The sequence below is a fragment of the Embiotoca jacksoni genome, unplaced genomic scaffold, assembly GCF_022577435.1.
Source record: "Embiotoca jacksoni isolate LCO1_2020_lvr unplaced genomic scaffold, fEmbJac1.0.p SCAF_1, whole genome shotgun sequence".
NCBI lineage: Eukaryota > Metazoa > Chordata > Actinopteri > Embiotocidae > Embiotoca > Embiotoca jacksoni.
The window spans coordinates 10,424,951-10,444,960 of NW_027185229.1; the positions used below are offsets into that span (position 1 = coordinate 10,424,951).

Sequence of the window (20,010 nt, forward strand, 5' to 3'; positions counted from 1 at the left end):
GCGTGTCGTCATTAATACTGTGTTGTTCCGGAAAGCACAGCCGTAACTTATTATTGCTCAGTCCCGTAAAGTGTCGCAGTAGTACAGTGAACCAGCGTGCGTATCAGCCGGACCCCCTTAAGTGAAATACAGACATTATTCTGTGCTTTTATGGCTACGTGACAAAGTCAAACGTGTTCCATGAGCAGGTCTATTTTACGGAAACACAAAAACAAACCAACTGTATCCAACTGTATATAAATAGGTTAAAATAGCCTATAATTCAACGCAACCTACAAAAACATTACAGTAGCCTCCTGCTTGCATTCTATATAAGCCTTATTATGACAAAAGTCATACTGTAGCCTACTTTTACTTTTTGATACTTTGGACACATTTTAATAAAAAGAGCAGGTTTTTTTTTTGTTTTGTTTGATAGTTTATTCTGTAACAATACACTATATGTTAGCTATGTAAAATCTGAATGTTAAAACAAATCCCACCATTGAACATCCTGCTTATTACAACTACTCCTACGAGCCTACTACTACTACTAATAGGCTACAAAGAAGAAGAATCAGAATCACAATAATTATAATAGAATATCTCATTCACCAGCCCTGAAGAACTGCAAGGATTATTTATTATTTTTTCTGACGTTTTTCTTAGTTGGACCATTCTAAGTAATTTGTAGAAAGACCCTTTCATTTTGAAAAAAAATAGGAGACCGGAAATGTAATTACTGCTCTTGCTGGTGGAAAGTGGTACAAGGTACGAAGATATTTCTTGCCTTTACATTTTATTCTCGATTCATATATTTTGACTTACAAACTTGATTTTCGATTGCGGTGCAAGGAATTTGCTTTTAACACTGTCTTTTATACTTACATTAAAAAAAATAGAAAAAATACACAAATTTGTAGGAGCTTCTGCATCAGGTTCGTCTGAAAGCGTGTCCTTTGCAAGTCCTCTGTGTGTCTTCTTTATTTGTGTTGAAGGTCATTCTTTTCTTTGATGAATGTTCACTCAGTAATTTGAGCCTTATTAGAGATCAGCCCTTCGGCCATGACAGTGCTCCTATGTGCCTCATTCACAGTCCACACACTGTTCTCAGCGGCAATCACCATGGAACCCATGTCCATGCGTATAAGTTCCACAGTTGTCAAAACTGTTATATCGTTTGGTAACACTAGACACCAGACTCCAAAGTATTTATCAGCCAGTTTATTCATGGCAAGGTCATTTTTTTTTTTTTTTATGGTAACACATTTTTACGGTTTAGGCCATCTTGGAAGCCTATTTTTTTTTTTTTTTTTAATCTCATGACAATATTTGTCTTCGCCTCTTGTACACTGGGGTCACTGTTTTCTATAATAGCCATTAAGGTTGCCCCTTCAGGCAGGAAAGCTTCAGAGAAACCACATCCTGCCTTTAGCTCAATGATGAATTCCATTGCATGAAGATGACAAAGCAAACATCCTTCGTGTTAGTTCCCTTTGTGGCCTTGAAAAAACACATTTGGCTACTTGGGGGCAGAAAAAAGCAAACTGTGACAACAACATGGTCATGTTGTTGTCACGTTCTGATGCAGCTAGCTGATAGGAGCTACATTGGTCCCAGTATGTCAATCATTTGTCCATTCTGGGGCCCATGGCTTTTAACATTACATATCCATCGGTATCCCCCGATGGCAACATCCGGATGTGTGCGCTTGTCACAGTAAATGATGTACATGTTAAAGCTGTACAATAATGAACTGTATCCCAGCAAATATTAGAGATAAAGCTCATTTAAAGAAACGGTTAATCTACTGTTCTGTTAGTTTGATGTTCACCTGCCTACGTGCTTCTTTGTTGCATAGTAACTAACAATGTAGTATAAGGGTGCTCTGCAAGATGTTTTTTTTACTTATATTAATAAGTTATTGCTCTGCATGCTTATATAGCCTACTCTGTCTTTACATGACTCTGTAATATCTGTCCAAGAACTGTTTTTATGGAATTGCCACACATTCAATATTCACTCTCCTTTTAGCTCTTCTCTGATTACACCATCTCTTAAGAAAAATATCCTACTATGTGAAGTAACTGCTAAACCAACTAGTTGCAATAACTATCTGTTTAGAGCTGGGCAGGTATTGTGCGGAGAGATTTCTCTGTAAAAAGCTGCCTGGTGCTGCTTGAAAAAAAAAACACATTAAAGTGAGGAGTAAGACTGAACCAAAACAAAGTCACGGATACTAAAATCAAAAAAAGTGAACGCTGAACTATTCTTTACTGCTCAGAGGAACAATGGAGTTGGGTGAACATTTTCTGTGGGGTTTGTTACTACCTGTAAACCCTTTCACATTCCATGAAGTAATCTGATCCATCCTCATAAAAAGGCGGGGTTAGTTGAAGAGTTTCTGCATTGGCACGCAGGTAAATCATAAAGACCAGAGATTAGAGCTGTTTAACAGTTTATTGTCCTTTCATTTCCACTTTCACACAATTGTTGACTGCTGCAGATACTGTAGATTAATGTATGACTAAAAAAGCAGGTGAAACAATAATCAATAAAAAAAAATAAAAAAAAAGGTACTCAAATTCAAAGCCCAATACATTAACTTAGAAAAAAAATAAGTAACAATAACTTTGACCAATATCCATAACTTACTCAAATAATGCATTGGGTGCACAGTCAAGTGGAGAACAATGGAGATCAGCATGCTGCGTTAAACAGAAGGAGGGACTGAACAGAGCCTGATCAAGGCCTCTTATCAGTTCAGGTGTGGCCAATAGGTGGAGGCAACGTCCCGCCGTTCTAATTGTTGAACGGCGGGATTGTTGAAAATCCTCCTTCCTGCACTGGCAGGAAAGAGGATCAAAGGATCAATTAAAGGATTTTCAACAATTGTTGTTAATATAAAATAATTGATTAGTGCAGCTTTAAAGGCTTATGCTGTCTTTAAATTGTATTGTATCTAATACACACAACGATGATCAAAACAGCAGTGAGAAAGCATTGCATTGATGACGGCTAACATACAGACTGTTATACTAAACGCTCAGTTCCTTAATGCAGCATTATAAGTCAAAGTCAACTTTATTGTCAATTCACTATATGTACAAGACATACAGAGAGATCGGAAATATTGTTTATCACAGTCCCACTGTCGGCAAAATAAAAAAGATAAAACAAGAAAAGTATAAATATGTAACGGAGGCTGCGGTACCTCCTCCCAGAAGGCAGGAGTCTGAAGAGGCTGTGTGAGGGACGGGTTGAGTCTCCCACCGTGCTGACTGCTTTGCGGGTAAGGCGGGTGTTGTAGATGTCCAGGAGAGAGGGGAGTGCGGAACCAATGGTCCTACCAGCTGCCTTCACTATGCGCTGCAGGGTCTTCGGGTTGGAGGCGGTGCAGCTCCCAGACCACGCAGTGATGCAGCTGGTCAGGATGCTCTCCACGGTGCCTCGGTAGAAGGAGCGCATGATGGCTGCTGGGGCCCCTGCTCTCTTTAATTTGCGGAGGAAGTAGAGGCGCTGCTGGGCTTTCTTGGCCAGTGATGCGGTGTTGTCTGTCCGGGACGGATCCTCGTTGATGTTCACACCCAGAAATTTGGTGGCGCTCGCCTGCTCCGCAGCAGAACCGTTGATGGTCAGAGGAGGGTGTTGCTTGAGGGTTCTGCACAGGGTGGCGCACAGTCATGAGTTAGCAGGGTGAAGAGCAGGGGGCTGAGCACACACCCCTGGGGAGCCCCCGTGCTCAGTGTGATGGTTCCTGATGTATTGTTGTCAACCCGTACTGCTCGTGGTCTCTCAGTGAGAATGTCCAGCAATCAATTACAGAGAGAAGAGCTCGGGCCCAGCCGGTCCAGTTTCCATATTAACTCCTGAGGGATGATGGTGTTAATTGCTGAACTAAGGTCTATGAACAACATTGTCACGTAGGAGCCACTAGTGTCCAGATGGGTGAGGGCTGAGGAGACGGCATCCTCGGTGGACCAGTTGGCTCGATATGCAAATTAATTTGGGTCCAGAGAGGGAGGAGGGGTTGATTTTATTTGCCGCATAACAAGCCTTTCTAAGCACTTCATGATGGTGGAAGTTAGTGCAAGAGGGTGGTAGTCATTAAAGCAGGATGGCAGGCATGTTATTTTGCGCATCAAAACGTGCAAAGAAGTTGTTGAGGTTGCTGAGCAGAGAGACGTCACAGGTCTGTGGTGAGGGTTTGAAGTCTTTGATGGTCTTGATGCCCTGCCACAGGCTCCGTGCGTCTCTGCTGTCTCTGAAATGTAAGGTAATCTTTTTTGTGTACTGATGTTTGGCTTTCCTGACTCCACGAGACAGGTTGGCCCTTGCTGTTCTCAGACCGGCTGCGCCCCCGGCTCTGAAAGCGGCGTTCCGGACCCTCGGCAGCCTTCGGACCTCCCCCGTCAGCCATGGATCCTGGTTTAGCCCGGGCGGTGATGGCTTTCATGTGGGTCACATCATCAATGCACTCGCTGATGTCGGCAGTAACAGTCTCTGTGTATTTCCGGATGTTTGTGTGGTTGTCGTAAGTGGCCGCCTGCTTAAACATGTCCCAGTCTATGGTGTCAAAGCAGTCTCGAAGTGCAGCGGTACCATTTTGTGGCCACACCTGTACCTGTTTCAGAGCTGGTCTGGTGACTTTAACCCTTGGTCTGTTTTGCTGGTTTCAGCATAACAGTGATGTGGTCACAGAGGCCGAGGTGCGGGAGGGATGGAGCCCTGTACGATCCCTTAAGGGTTGTGTAGACCATGTCCAGTGTATTATGTCCCCTTGTTGGAAAATCAACGTGCCGATATATTTTTTTTGGAAGCACAGTCTCAAGGCCTGCGTGGTTGAAATCCCCGGCGAGAATGAGAAGTCCGTCTGGGTGAGCTGTCTGTTGTTCACTGATGGCATGATACAGTTCTCTGAGTGCTTCATTTCTGTCCTTGTTGTTGGGACTGGGGGGGAATGTACACAGCAACTACCAGAATGGCTGTGAATTACAGCATTAGTGGCCTAATGAAGATTTATACTGTGCGCCTCTTGTGAAAAAGGAAGCCAGCTTGGTGTGAGGCCTTATATCCACAAAGTGGCGCCAGTGTTGCAGTTTTGAGTCGTAGACTATCAGCAGGCTTGTGGAGAGTCAGCCTAAGAATGGCTGGGTTTATCACAGCGATCTGCAAACCAAATACAAATACTATTGTAATTACAAGTAAAGAAAACTGTCACCGCTAATGGAGACATTGTGGGTGGTAAGCAGCTCATGATACAGGCCTTTTTTTTTTTTTCTTGATTTTTAGTATTACCACCCAGGAAACAGTACCCAAACAAGCACCGTGTATTTCATATCATTAAATATGAAAGTAAATCAAAGCCTTAAAAGTCTCTCCCCCCACGACTTGAAACACCATTTCCACTGTGCTGCTCTGAAGTTGCCAGACACCATTTATCTCATTAGAAAATGATCAGACCACTTTATAATAAAACCACAAAAGTAAACATATAGGTAATCATAAACTTCTTTATTTACATACTTTATTTATCTGGTGATACTTTTTACATGAGATTATATTCACTTTTTAAACTAATAGTGTGTGTTGTAGTACTAGCAGTTCACACTATTCATGATTGTAAAGCAAGGGAGATGTGGCTGTCCACTATTCTCCCGATTTTGATTAACTAAAAGTAACAGTTCAAGAAATTATATTGATTTTTGATATATAAATGAAATTGATTCCTTAAAAGTCCTTTTGAATGTGAAATGTTTATAGCCTGTAATCTAAGACATGCTATTGATTTACAGAGGCTGTGTTGCTTTATGGGTTATGTAAGTGTTATGTAAGCATGTGTTGTTATAAGGAGCTGTCAGGTTGGCTGGCTACAACACGTTTAAGCCAATAGGCAGTCAAACACAAAATCCGCAGGGGGAAAAAAAAAAGAAGCTTTATTAATACTTTAATATATATCAATAATACTTTATATACAAAATATGTACAAGCTTGTGTTACATTTCAAAATAAAAATCCCAAGTACCTCTTTCTATACAAAACTATTATTTTTTTTTGTTTGAATTTTACATTCACTCTCTTTGCCACAGACACAACATTTAAAGCAAATACGTTTAAACACGTGCCGTTGTTGTGTCTCCGTTAAACGAGTAAAGGCAACAGCATGAGCTGAGATCAGGCCGTACGCCTGATTGGGAATCTGTGGGCAAGATGCAAGTCTGGTTGATGCTTTTTGCTGCACACATTTCTCTCGGCATACAGCAAAGCGCTACCTCAACCTTCCTGTGGTAGCTCTACAAATACACTCAGCGGGTCACGTATCAAAAATAGAAATGTACGAGTAGTATGAGCAAAAAAATAATTACACGACATTACTTCACAGGAGCTTCATCTAAATGCACAAATAGTCATGAGTCACAAATGAAATCGTAAAAGCATGAATGGCCACATCACTCTTTAACAGACATGAGTGGCGGACCTCGTACAGCGACAACGCCCTGAATTCTTTGAACATCGTGAAGTCTTGTGTTCATTTAGCTCCCACAAAATCCAAGAGTGACAGGAGCAATATCTTTTATGACGTCTCTGGTCAACATGAACCAGACAATATTTTGTATTTTTTTTGGTAACATTCTAATCTAAACAAGGGTTTGTTGCAGTTACACGAGCGACAAACACCGAAGGTAGATCCTCCATTCACAGATCTACAGCAGGTAATAATAATCCAAGCAGCATGAACAAGGGGCTTTTGTTTAATCTGTACATTCATTACAGACTAGTGTGTGTGTGTGTGTGTGCGTGTGTGCGTGTGTGCAAAAAGGTAGATCCAAATTATTTTGGTGGCAGGTGGGTGGGTGGGTGGGTGGGGGGGCTCGTCTGTGCCTTACATTCTGGCTTTATCTATGACATTCAACGCGGAGTGCGGAGACGACAAATGAAGCTAATAAAATAAAAAATAATAATAATTTTGCAATCTCTTGTGCACTCTTCGTCTACTGACCATCTTCACAGTGTTTCTGAGCCATGCGACAGGTGTAATATGAGCCTTCACATGGGCACTCCACGCTGCCCATAGTAGTCCTGTTTAAGGAGCTGACGATAGACGGCGGTGACCATTTGGGGTTCTGTGCTGATGGGCCAAACTACGGCTGTGGTTTGAAGGGATGCCAGTGCGTTTGTGTTTGTTCAACCTGTATTTATTTAACCACATTCAACATTCAGAGACATACTGACACAAACACATCTGCTTTTAGTCTTTGGTTTCCAAGTTCAAAGGAGAGACCTGCTTTAAAGCTTTGTGAAGAGCGTGGGAGTCCATGGAGGTCTGGTGGGGTACTGGAGACCCTGCCCTCGGGGACATCACCAGAGACGAGGGCAGCGTGTCCAGGGCTAGGCTTCCCGCGCTGCCGCTCATGCCCGGGTACATAACCGGCATCCCCCCGGTGTACCAGCATTTCTCGAGCATGGGCAGGTACGCTGCTGCTGCTGCAGCTGCGGGGGGGATGAGGTAGAAGGGGAGGCAAAACGGGGGCTGGTTAGGGGAGAAGCTCATGTAACTGCCAGGAACTCCTGCACCGTGACCGGAGACAACCTCATCCTCCGAGGAGTCCGATCTTAACTTCTTGGCCCGAGGCTCGTCGCTCTCCTGCTTGATGGCACCGCCCGTCCGCTCAGACGCCGCGTGCTTCAGCTCTCCCTCCCTGGCGTGGCTTTCTGACCACTGCGCTTTGGGGTCGCGCTTGTCGTGTTCTCCCCCGTAGCCGCTGTCAGTGTCTGTGTCACTGCCGCTCTGCTCCCCCATCCCGTGTGGGTAAGTCCTTTGAATGACTGGCACACAGTTTTTGGCAGGGCCCTCAGAGGCCCTCGGGGGCTGACCCGCGGGCCTCTTCACTTTTTCTGAAGCTTGGAGGGTGGGCTCGTCTGGCTGCAGGCTGCTTTGATGCTGCAGGACTTCTGCTGCCACCTTTTGGATGTGACCGATGACGTGGGAAGGAGTCAGGTCCCTGCTGGTGTCTTGACTGGCCAGATAGTGGAGGACCTCTTTTGCGCACAGGTGAAAGCCGGAGCGGAACATCTCCTCACTGCTCTCTGCGCTGTCATCTCCATGATCACCTGGGCAATTAGAAACACGACATTAAAATCATCTTTCCCGCAGACCTGGCAGCTGTTGGCCTTTCACGTCTACTCTGCATCACAACCCATTAAAAATCAAACTTACTGATCTGCAGGTCCTTCTGTAGAGCCATGATTTTTTGCTGCTGCTGCTCCAGGATGGTGCTCAGGGCTTTCACATGCTTCAGAGTGAGTTCCAGCACCACAGCTTTTTCCAAATGACCCAGCGTCTAAAACAGGAAGACCTTCGATAAGCATGTTGATCTTTCTTATGTAACACATTCTGCAGCTGAACAGAGGACAATCGTAGAACATCCAGGAAGTCATGCAATCCACATACACACGCACAAAACTTTTAACAAACTGAAATCCGAAAAAAAAAAAAAAAAAGATTTAAAAATTACTTTTACTTTAAATAATTAAAACAATTAAACAGTATTATAGCAGTAAAATTGTAAAAAGAAAGAAAAGCCTTTTTTTTTTTTTTTTTTTAAAAAGAAAAAAAAAAGCTTTACTCTAATAATTTAAAACTGTTTTTGAAGACTTCAAAACTAAATTCAAAGTCTGAAGCAAACAAACTGCACAGCAGAAAAGCATGTTGCATCTCCCGCTCCCCGGCTGTTGGCAGACATGCCATACGTAGACAGTAATAGGCTACTCACTGTCAGCTTAAGATGTTCTGGCAACAAATCCTTCAGCTGGGCAATGCATTCGTTGATTCTGTCCCGTCTTTTCTTTTCGATCAGTCGGTGCGGTAACTTGTATGTCTCCTGCACGGAGAGGGTTGAAATATTGTCAGTGAAATTCAGACTGCTAGCTTCAAACTGATACATGCAGGATTGTTAGTGTTTTTCAAAAGAACAAATAAAATCAAATTGAATTTACCTTGCTCTCATCCCCGCGCTTCATGCCCCTCCTGGATTTGTACACATAAATGGGGAAATCCATCCTTTGGAGACAAGATAGAATTAGTTGGTTTGGTGAACAGGGAAAAAAAAAAAAAAAAAAAAAAAAAAAAAAAAAGAAGCAGAATAGTTTAAAATAAAATTAGAATTTTCCATTTACCCTTGCATGTCAGCTATTTCCAGTGATTGGTGTTTTGGCACACAGGGAGGTGGTTGCGCACTCGTAATCCTCTCCATGTTGCTTGACTGTAAAAACCCGAAAAAAATGGACTTCAGAAGCCTTGAAATATGTCTTTGCAGTCGCTTTTCAAATCGAGAATAAAAAAAAGGTCCTTCAACATAAAAGAAAGAGAGAATAAATGCGCAAAAAAAAAAGAAGTATCTCCTGTTATCCTGTGCGTGCGTTCCCGTCGGGAGCTGCAGTGGAGCGCGGCTGGCGTGCTGTCACCCTGAGGTCCGGACTCGGTAGTTTGCCCACAGAGGCTCCACGCCCGGTGCAATGTGTGAGAGCTGGGCGGGTGTGTGACTACGTGTTAAATAAACCCTGTGACTGCAAGCACGTCTCTCAGCCACAGACACAGACTCCGTCACATGAGCCTCACGTGTTGGACGGTGCTTTCAACTCGTCACCCACCCACCCTCCCTCCCTCCTTGCCGCCCGCCCTGCTGCTGCTGCTGCTGCTTGGAGTACAACCCATTTCTGTAGTACTCCTCCACTGGGGCCGAGTCCCGTGTACCACCACGCTCCGACCGTGTTTACAAAGACAGAAAGTAGAGCAACAGTTCCCAGCAAGAAAGAGTTGAAATGTTGTATGTAAATGTTAATATGGCAGCCTCTATAATACACATTGTAACAATGATAACGTAAAGTTTCTCTGACAAAAAAAAAGAAAAAAAAAAGAATCTTTTTGTTGTTGTTGTTGTTGTTGTTTTGGACAGGCTGTTAGCCCTTAGCTGAAGGCATAAATTGCTCTTAAAAACCATGCGGTTATTGCACAAAAATTGACAAGGGCACAATGATGTAAAACCTGCACTGCTACTTGTCTCTGTAGAATTATATTTTATAAAATTGGTGTCAGTATTCTTGAATACGGCAACAACAATAAAAGGGAGAGGAAACATAAACCTGCAGTGCAGCACTTTTGTCCCCCCAAAAACCTGTTGTCACCTGCTTCTTACTGTTGCAGCTATGCAAAAGTGGGTACATTTCACTAAGCGTCACAACCCTGCTTTCACTATCAGAATTGTATTACTTCAGTCCAATAACATTTGGAAGTTCCAGAGACCACATAATTAAATGCTTTTAAAAAAAAAAAAAAAAAAAAATCCACATTCAAGTTAGAAACATCTGATTAATTATGGAATTATTTTCAGTACCACCAGAACACTGATCAGTAGGAGTGAAATTATCATGACTTGTGGAAAAAAAAAACGTTGCAAAAAAAAAAAAAAAAAAAAATTGACTTTGCATTTCATGAGGAAGTTGAATGAAAGTCTATTGGAGCCAGCACCGGTGGTTCTCAGTGGTAACCAGTTTAAGGCACTTCCGCATTGGTTTAATTTTATAGACCCGGACGCTATGTTCACTTTTATATACAGTCAAGTCTTAACCACTCAGCTTTGAAGTAGACATCAGGAGAACACTGTTGCTGGGCAATGGCAACTTGGATGGGAAGCCACAGAGGTTAACAATTTAGCAAGCAATCAGGAGGGTAACGTAATGAAGGAAATGCAAAGGCCTAATGACAAAGGGAAAAGATGAGGCTGCTGGGAACATAAACATTTCCCAGTGCTATTATTAAATTACGCAGAAAAACTCTATATGACTCTATAAGCTCTACAAAATTAAAACAGGCTATTTTATTTAATGTAGCTAATTGCCTATATGATATAGCCTGGGCTACTTTACCTTATAACAAATGGCCTCTGCAATTTGTGAAAATGTAGGGCCCAAGTAAATACATCTCAACTCAGGAACTCGAAATTGTGAATACAAGAAGGGGACACTCATATTGTCTCGTCTTGTGAACATGATAAATGTGACCATATTTAAAGGCAGCGAATGTCTCTGATGTTTGGGGCCTGCCTATACTCCAGGTCCACGCGCATTCATCCAGCCGGCGCAGAATGTCTCACCAGACACATTTTAAAAACTCTGTATAGCCTACAGTAAAATAAAAAAAGATTTATCTGGTAGTGATATCCATAGCATTGTGGGAACGTGTTAGCCAATGTAGCAGACAATCATTTGTTTGTAAAAAAAAAAAAAAAAAAAAAAAAAAATTACATGTATTTTCCCAATTTTAAGTAATTATTTAATATAAATAGATTTTTTTTTTTTAAAGTTAATTAACACAGAAGAGAAAAAAAAAATCAAACAATAACAAACAATGGTAACATGATATACTGAGTCAAATCACGAGTCTTCCCTGTGATATCTAATCTGTGTTTCAACGCAGCCATCGGGGACAGTCCTTTCTACTTTCTCGATACAGGAGCCGACAAAGTGTCACGCGCTCAGTGTGGACACCGTGCAATTTCATACTGTGCCCGTTTAACCGTGTGGCACGTGCACATGCGGCAGGACGACAGTCGCTGGAGCGGAGCGTTTTGTTGTGTTTTTTTTTTTTTTTATATCAGCTGTGCAGATACTTATTAAACCTGCCTGTACCCAGAGGGCTGTCACGTTGAGCTCCTCATGGCCGGGAGAGAGTGCCGAGGAGCGGATCCCTGCCGGTGACGTCAAGGCGGGGCAGACTCCCGAGAGTGCCCGACTGGTCGCTCGGTTCCAACCGCCGACGTCCCGAAGCAGGCAGCCTATATATAGAAACGAGCAGGACGGAGGGAGCGGGAGGGGATCTCTGTCAACACTTGCTCCAACACTTGTTTTTGTCTTTGTACTGTGGAAATTAAAGAAAGATCGGCGAATTATTTTATCTCCTGTTCGTTGGTGCCATTATATTATTTTAAAAATAGCTGAGGCTACTAATAAATGTGATGATGTGATGTACCTTCAAAGTGTGTGTTTAGTTTCTCTCCATTATGGCTTACAGTATAGCGTACTCATCAAGGCTGTGGGCATTGTTAGATCTACTTAAATTCTCTATGTCCTAATACAATTAAATAAGAGCTGGTTTGCACATTAAGTCTGCTGAAGGACAGTTCATGGTCCGTTATTTGAAGCTTGGTTTCACCTCTACATCCCAGATTAAAGCTGTAAGAACGTTGTGATGTAGCCTACATAACGGCAATTGGCCTTTTTTTCAGAAAGCAGATTTTATTTGTCTAAATATCCAGGATGAGAATTTCACATTGTGCCGATGTGTAAGAATGTGGAGAAAAAACACATTTGGTCGAAATTGGTGATCATGGTTTTTTTTGTTTTTTTTAAAAACCTGACACTTTGCATGACTGACAACCGCTGACGTTTCATTTAGACATGTTCAGGTAGGCTTCCAATTGAAATAATAATAATCTGATTCTTATCAATGAGTATGTGTCTGAACTCGGACAGTCATCTGAACTGTTATTTCTACACTGTAGGAGACGACTTGAAAGGCTTCTCGTCTTGCTGAGAAGCTGTCAGAAAAGTCCCAGATTGATGGGGATGTAAGCAATTTTAATTCCATCCAATTACACATTCCACTCCTATTGCAGACATTTGCTGGTTTCTGACAACAAAGGCTGGTTTCTAGGCATCACAGATGTTTTCTCCAAAAGTCCAAAGATTAATCAGGATGTGGCTCAGTTTGATTTTTTCAAATGTGGAAACCCTGACTGAAATTCCTGTCTTAACCCACGCAGAACATATTGCGCATTGAGTAGCCTTTGACTGAATTGTCACTTATAGTTTATGCGTACTCCAGCTGTGTCCCCTCGATTTCAAAATACAGTATCATATATATTACTTCAGTCGTATTGAAATGTTGTTTATTACTGTAGTTGAGTAATTTAGTACTGAATTGAAAATGGTACATCATTATTAACAGAAATGAGTCATTTTAGATGCACCGACTGATCAATGAGTGTGATACTATAGAAAGGTTTATAAATTCTCTCTGAAGCAAACAGTGTTAAATAGCGCATTCATTTCTTACAGTGAACCTATAATATCACACCAATAATAAACACACTGCATGAAGTAAAGGATAATTGCATCCATTTTAATAAATAATTCTACTTTAATTTACAAATTGACAGTGCTTAGATTTGTATTTTATCCTAACATTCATAGGTAACGGGGTTTTTTTCTATACAAAAGCGAAGGTAAGCAACAAACTTTATGTACACAGTCGTCGTCATCATCATCATCATCATCATCAAAAAAAAAAAAAAAGAGGTAAGTCTAAAAGTAGCATGAAAACCAACTAGTATGTTAAAAGTTAGTGACTCCGCACAAGCAGCAAACTTGTATTAGACAAAAAAACAAACAAACAAACAAAAAACAGGCACAAATGGAACCTCTTTGCTGCTAAATGGGAGAAATTCTGCCAGTGATGTTTATCACTGCAAAAATAACACATCACCTCAGCAAAGTGTAATAGCATGAGTGTCGCGGAGGAGATTTTAAACACCGTTCTAAATGTCCTTTACAAACCAGTTAAATAAGAAAGCAGATTTATCATAAAATAAGTGAGCACTGAGATATGACAGTTGAATTTACACAGGTGAAAGGAAACTATCTGTATATATTGCTCTCACACAATATACTATCTCTACTGAGTGCACTTGTCACTCAAAAAGTATGCACATTTTCAAGAAATAAAATTGAGAAGGCCAGCTTATTAAATATTATCTCTATTTTTGTGAACAGACAACCAACAAGTGCCTATTTTATCCAGTGACAATAAAGTACAAACAAGAACATTAGCCCACGCTGTTAAATAAGACATAATTAATGGAACTTAAATCCACACACCGATGAGGTTGCATATTTAAGTTAATATATTGCACAACATACAAAAATAAGACATTTAATACTGCTCATTATGCCAGGGATTTAAATAGGAAACATTAAAATGAAAAAAAAAAAAAAAAAAAAAGAAAAAAAGAAGAGCAACAAATGGGACTAATTCCTCCCGTCCAGTCAGCTTTATTGTTTCAAGTCCAACCAGTGAAGGCCATGTGTTTAGAAATCCAATTTATTTGCGACGTAGAAAACATTTGGCACCGATTCCGACAGGACTTGAACAGAACGAGGTGGGTGAGTGTCACCGTGTGGAGTAACACGTGCGTGGAGTAGAGCTACACATCGCCTTATGACTACCTATGTTACAGTGTTTCCCTACCGTTATAAGTTACACTCACACTCAGTGCAGTATACATTATGGGCGACCTGCGTGCTCCGTACCAGACACACAGCCGACGCCGAGCTGCTTCGCGGGGCCGTGCCAACTTCACCTTACGCAGGCTGCTGAGGGTTGACGTTCATGTGCTGAGGGTGTCCCAACAGGCCAATGCGCTGCTTCTGCTTCCTCTGCTCCGTCATCTGCAGACAACAGAGAGAACAGATGACTAAAAACTATCCCACCTGCCGGCGTACAAATCCTCCTCTGCTGAATATGATGGCAGCTTCTCTGATCTTCGGTCGGAGCCTTACGGGAGCTAATAAATGCAGCACAAACTCTCCCCACCGCTCAGCTGAAACGCATACTTTTGCCGGGCGTCTTCATCCACTTTGCTGCGTCTTCTGACGACAGCAGTCAAATACAAACTAATAGTGAAACTAAGTCAATAGAAATTTGAAGAGATCAAGCAAATATGAGTCAATGTGTTAACCTTTACAACAGCAGAGACGAAAGTGGGTTTTCTGCTAAGATTTAACTTTAATTAACAAAAGGTATTGATTTGTACCTCGGCACTGAAACACAACAATATTCAAAGAGAGAGGACAGAGTGGTTGTGTAATGAGTGTTCCAGCAGAAATAATTCGGCGCAAAGAGACGTGTGAGCGAAAAATATTCAAACTCATCAAGTGGGCTGATGAAACTCCGTTAGCAGTAGAATGCCGTCCTTTTCTGCACTATAATTTTCTCACTAAGCCAATTTTCTTTAGAAAGACACACTATATAGAATATAATTTCCCCCTTTGTGCTTTTCTGTGAATAAATGCCCATTTCATCCCAGCATGATGCATTTCAATTCATCAAGTGACACAACTGTACGTTTTCCAACGGTTTCTTCGTAGAATCCGATCCAAAATGCAAACAGGACGCGCACACATGTTGAATCTGGAGTGAAATGTGACTGATGTTACAGTGCCCTTCAACGCCTTCAGCAGAACAACAACCATTTCCCTCACTGTCTGGGTCAAAATGCCTCGGAAACATTCACTTCCTCACAAAGTTCTCATTTCAAGGGTAAAGATATTTTTACAATTCTGTTTACTAGAAACAGTAGATTGCATCAACTGTGCAATTCATCCTCATTTGCCTTCACACGCAATATCAACAGAATGTATCGTTACATAACTAAGAAGCACGAGAGTGTTTATTTGTTTATGGAGGAAATTGCATTTCGGGTTTACTTGGACTTTAAATATTAAGAAAGATTTGATCCAATGAATAAATTAGATAATAAAACTCAAATGTTTTAATATCGAAATCCACAAAAGCTGACGGTAGGTTGCTGCTTATTGACGAAAATAAAATCAGGTTGAGAGCTTCGTGAGCTGTGTTGTGAACTATGACTCATCACCTTTTGCATTTAGTAAGTGTTGCATCTAAAGGGCAATGAGCGGCAAACAAACAAACCTCGAGCACAGTCAGCGGTCCACAACATTACTAAAACATCGCTCACGCTTCACAGTTTCCACACGTTGAAAGTGACAGACGTCAGAGGCCAATTCTTTGTCATCATTTTGGTGTTTGTCAAAACCAACCTGTTCTTTGAGCTCGGTCAGCTGGCCCGAGAGGTTGGACACCAGTTTCATGGTGGATTCCAGTTTCTCCTGCAGGTTTCTGATCTCATTCTGCTCCCCGTCTGCGTCGCTGCTGACCAACGACATGGCCCGCATCCGTGGAAACCAGTCCAGGTTGTGATCCTGGCAAACAGAAATCTGGATGGTTAGAGCACATCAACACATAATGACATGGATTTTCAAATGGTTTAAAGACTTATAATTTATTAATCCCACAGTGGGGAGATTTAGTCGTCACGGCAACATAGAAACACAAAGAAGGTGCACACAATAAGAACAAATGTACAAATACGTATACATAAAAATAAGATGGATGAAAATAATTATTTTAGAAAAAAAAACAAAAAAACAAGAGCAATGAATAAATAAATACACACACACACACACACACACACACACACACACACACACACACACACACACACACACACACGCACACACACAGACTATATACACAAAAACAAATACAATAAAATACAAATAAATAATTACAGCTCGGGATGAATAAAAAGTGTCAGGTGCTATGAAATGAAAATACAGTGCAATGTTATTTTATGGTGGTGTTGAATACACACATAATAACACAAATTAAATGAAATCAAATTCAATTTGTGGTTGTCATCTCAGACCACGTTTTGCCTCTTTGCCGTGTGCAGTGATTTGAAGCTTCCTCTGAAAGCAGAATCAAACTAATCACGATGGGACTTTCCACAATTAGAATCACATGGGATGTGTACGTATTCCCCAAATCACTCAGAACAGGAGTTCATGTGTTGGTTGTTTCTGTCACACGCACCATAAACCTGGCCAAACTAACACGAGGAAAACATCCTCTTTTGGTTCTACACGCATCGCCTCACATGCAGCGCTGCGATGTACACATTACTCAAAGATAAGACATGGAATAGGTTGTTTCACCGAGCACTTAAATCAGGTGTTCACAGCAGGAAGTGAGCCGCTGAGTTTTTTTTTCTTTTTTTCTTCATCTGTTGGAGTTGCGGCAGGTCTAAGTGTAACGGCATTATTTGAAGAGTGGGATGGTGGGTCAGAAGAATTCTTTCTAAAATACTGGCTGGAGCAGTGATGTTTACTAATAAGAAGTTACAGTAGAGTGTCATTAATGAGCTCTTTGACTCTTGTGCTGTGTCAGCAGCCGCTACATGCAAGTTTTACACAAGACTTGTATCAGTTCTTTCATATCGCTGAAGTATCAAAATTGAAGAAGCTTTTTCACTGACAGGGAATGTAAGAAATGCACAAGCATGTTAGCACACTGGTGCTTCAAAGGCAGTTGGTTGCATGCATGTTTGGGCTATTGTAAACCATTGTTCCACATATTTCTGACTGAAGGCTGAGTCGTTGATGTTGCTGACTGATGTGTGACTGATACCAGTTATAATGGGTTCAATCAAGGAGGCCTGATTATTGGTGGAATCGTTATGTATTTTTTTTTAAAATTAAATAAAATTGAAGGAAAGCCTTTTTCCTATCCATAAATATGCTAGGATTTCTACCCACAATACTAGCAATGTAATATTTCTTTCTTTCAGAATCAACCAAGACTGAAATCTAAAGGATTGTAACTTAAAAGAAGGTATTATAAATTATAAGAATATCTAAAAACTAAAATAATACCCTATTTCTATACTTATATTTGGTCAAAGTTTTTTTTTGTTAACATTAATTGCAATAAAATATTTATTTGTTGTCAAATAAACAATCTTAAGGTTTGTAACTTCAAAGAAAGTAAGAAAGTAACACACACACACACACACACACACACACACACACACACACACACACACACACACACACACACACACACACACACACACACATATATAGATATAAAATAAAATAATTTTTCTATACTTATATGTGGTGGAATGTCCTCCCCCAATATTAGTAGAGAGAGCAATAGAAATGTAAAAAATATTGAAAGTTAAAAGTACTTATTCACAGAATATATGTAAATTTGATGTTACATGCATTCACTTAACTTGCAAATGCACAAAGGACAAAGACATGAAGTCAGCCGGCTCCTCAGAGGCTGTTGCGCTCAACACGTTTGAAGGCCACTCAGTTGCATTCCTTCACGCTTCTATCTCCTTTGTCACTTCACTACCACATGCCACTGTTATAGTGCGCTCTCCCAAATTGGCTAAAGTCATGTGGACGCCTGCACTCTTATTCACAAACACACGTCTGTTTCAGTGCCATGTGCTCCCAATCAGCACCACAATCTGCTCTAACGCTGCGCAAAAGACCAGGGAGGGTGCAGCGTAGCCGCTGAGGTCACTGGCTTGGAAGGCCAGAAGCAGCGTGCAGCCAAGAGAACCGGCCTGAAAAAGCCCCCGAGGTTTCAGCGGTTGATTTGGATGCGCACGGTAGAGCGAGATGGTCGCGAGTACCACAAACCAGTCCTGGGTCTGACAGCAGCCTGAGGGGAATCACACATCACTAAGATAATGAACAGCACACACTCATTCTGAAAGGAGGAGAGGATGGCTGAGCAAGTTCCACTTCCTGAATGTAACGAGATAGAGGCTATGTTTACTTCGTTCACCCCCGCTCCCCCTCCTCCCAACATACATACTATATCTGAACAAAGCTCCAACTTTTCTCAGTACACCTCCTTATTTTAATAAATAGAAGTTTATATATATATTTTTTAATATTGGCTGTGCGTGAAATGGAGTAAGAATGTGCAGTGTTTTTTTAGTTTTTTTTTTTTTTTTAACCCTTGCAGTGTTTTAATCTCTTCAACATATCTGACATTTAGAGATCATAAGAAATACAGATGTGATATATATATATATATATATTTTTTAATCATTTCTGTCACCACTGTTTCTTACACTCAGGTCAACTCCCCAAAAAATGACAAAAATAAAAGCGCTGAACGTGACATTAACAAGTCATTTCCTCACTGGGTTCTCCTTGCTGGCCAAAAGCACGCACGTGTTAGTTTGACGACTTTGTCAGCAGCGGCCCGGGCCTCTTTCCATCCCCAGTGTTTACAAATGAAAGCGCTTCCAGTAAACTGAGAGAGACAGACAAGATTTTAGAGTCTACAACATGCCGGTTCAATGGAAATGACAGAAGTTTTCATTATTAAAACCGCACGGGCCATGACAGAGAAACAGGATGCTGTGTGGTTAAAACAGCAACAGAAAATGTTACAGTCATGCCACAAGCCACCTGACGAGCTGACAGCCCCCTCATTCCACAAATATGCGAATAATTGTCAACAAATGTTAATGCATTTAAACAGACACATACATATATGGGTTAAGATTTTCCATGCTGTAATCAAATAGTAACTATTTTCAATGTTTACGGCTTCAGATCTTTGAAATCTGCTCACGGAGTAGAGAAATCTTTCTGTGTCTGTAACGCTACGACTACAAGAATTAGGGCAAAGGTGTGAGGTAAACATAATCTTTTCACACTTTGGATATGACATTTCAGCCAGAGTCCTCTAACATTGACGTCAATCCTAGTCATTGTCAGAGTCGTCTGACTTCTACACCTCTTTCTGTCCTGTTTCCTCTTCCACATTACTGTAGCATCAAATAAATTGAAACTCAACGGGGGAGAGGTTGTACAGATTGAAAAAAGATTGGCCTTACACATTGCATTTCAGATGAAAATCACTTGTAAGGACTGCGAGATAAATCTCTATCAGATGCCTAAAATACAGAAGCAAAATGGAACAAGAAGAAAAGTAATGGAGTAATTTATTCAAAAAGGAATTTGAATAAAAGGAATTTGCAGACCACATGGAGGCTCTGCATTAAACACTTGGATTTAAAGCCGAGAGCTAATGTTGAAGAGCAACAAGAAAGTTGAATCTTTCACTAAATTTGTAGTTTATTGTATTTTTGAAATTAGTTTTTGAACGGTTAATGCACTATTTTATCCATTTTACGAGACGTGAAAGCCAGCCATTTAGATTGAAGAGTAGTCATTTCGAGCTAGGTTCATAAAAAAATCAAAATGTTTCATATTACATCACATAAGGACACCGCCTCTACCGCAATGCACTGTGCAGTAGTAGGTTTTTAATGAGTCAAAGCTGCTATGATTTCGTTA

The 20,010-nt window shown here is 41.0% G+C and overlaps 2 protein-coding genes across 9 annotated transcripts in view; both read right to left on the reverse strand.

Annotated features, from left to right (window-relative positions):
• Window positions 1-5,898: 5,898 nt before the first annotated feature.
• bhlhe40 (basic helix-loop-helix family, member e40) lies at window positions 5,899-9,556 on the reverse strand. The gene is made up of 5 exons (XM_069162108.1): window positions 9,157-9,556; window positions 8,977-9,040; window positions 8,754-8,861; window positions 8,198-8,321; window positions 5,899-8,091 (listed from the first exon to the last, which is right to left on the reverse strand). Exons 1-5 carry the CDS (start codon window positions 9,231-9,233, stop codon window positions 7,229-7,231), a joined length of 1,236 nt encoding a protein of 411 aa, XP_069018209.1. The 5' UTR covers window positions 9,234-9,556; the 3' UTR covers window positions 5,899-7,228.
• A 3,577-nt stretch (window positions 9,557-13,133) lies between these two features.
• Window positions 13,134-20,010, reverse strand: part of itpr1b (inositol 1,4,5-trisphosphate receptor, type 1b) — an 81,688-nt gene continuing 74,811 nt past the window's right edge. For all 8 annotated transcript variants that reach the window (XM_069162656.1, XM_069162400.1, XM_069162318.1 and 5 more), the window contains 2 exons: window positions 15,877-16,038; window positions 13,134-14,484 (listed from right to left, as the gene is read on the reverse strand). In XM_069162656.1, the coding sequence (XP_069018757.1) occupies window positions 14,398-14,484; window positions 15,877-16,038 (249 nt within the window). In that variant the 3' untranslated portion in view covers window positions 13,134-14,397. The remainder of the gene's footprint in view (window positions 14,485-15,876; window positions 16,039-20,010) is intronic.

What these genes read in the sequence shown, in the direction of transcription:
- bhlhe40 (XM_069162108.1), bottom strand. Translation starts at nt 9,233, where the DNA reads ATGGAGAGGATTACGAGTGCGCAACCACCTCCCTGTGTGCCAAAACAC. An exon ending in AGCGCGGGGATGAGAGCAAG is followed by an intron (nt 8,862 to 8,976) that starts GTAAATTCAATT and finishes CTCTCCGTGCAG; the next exon opens with GAGACATACAAGTTACCGCA. An exon ending in CAGAACATCTTAAGCTGACA is followed by an intron (nt 8,322 to 8,753) that starts GTGAGTAGCCTA and finishes TTCCTGTTTTAG; the next exon opens with ACGCTGGGTCATTTGGAAAA.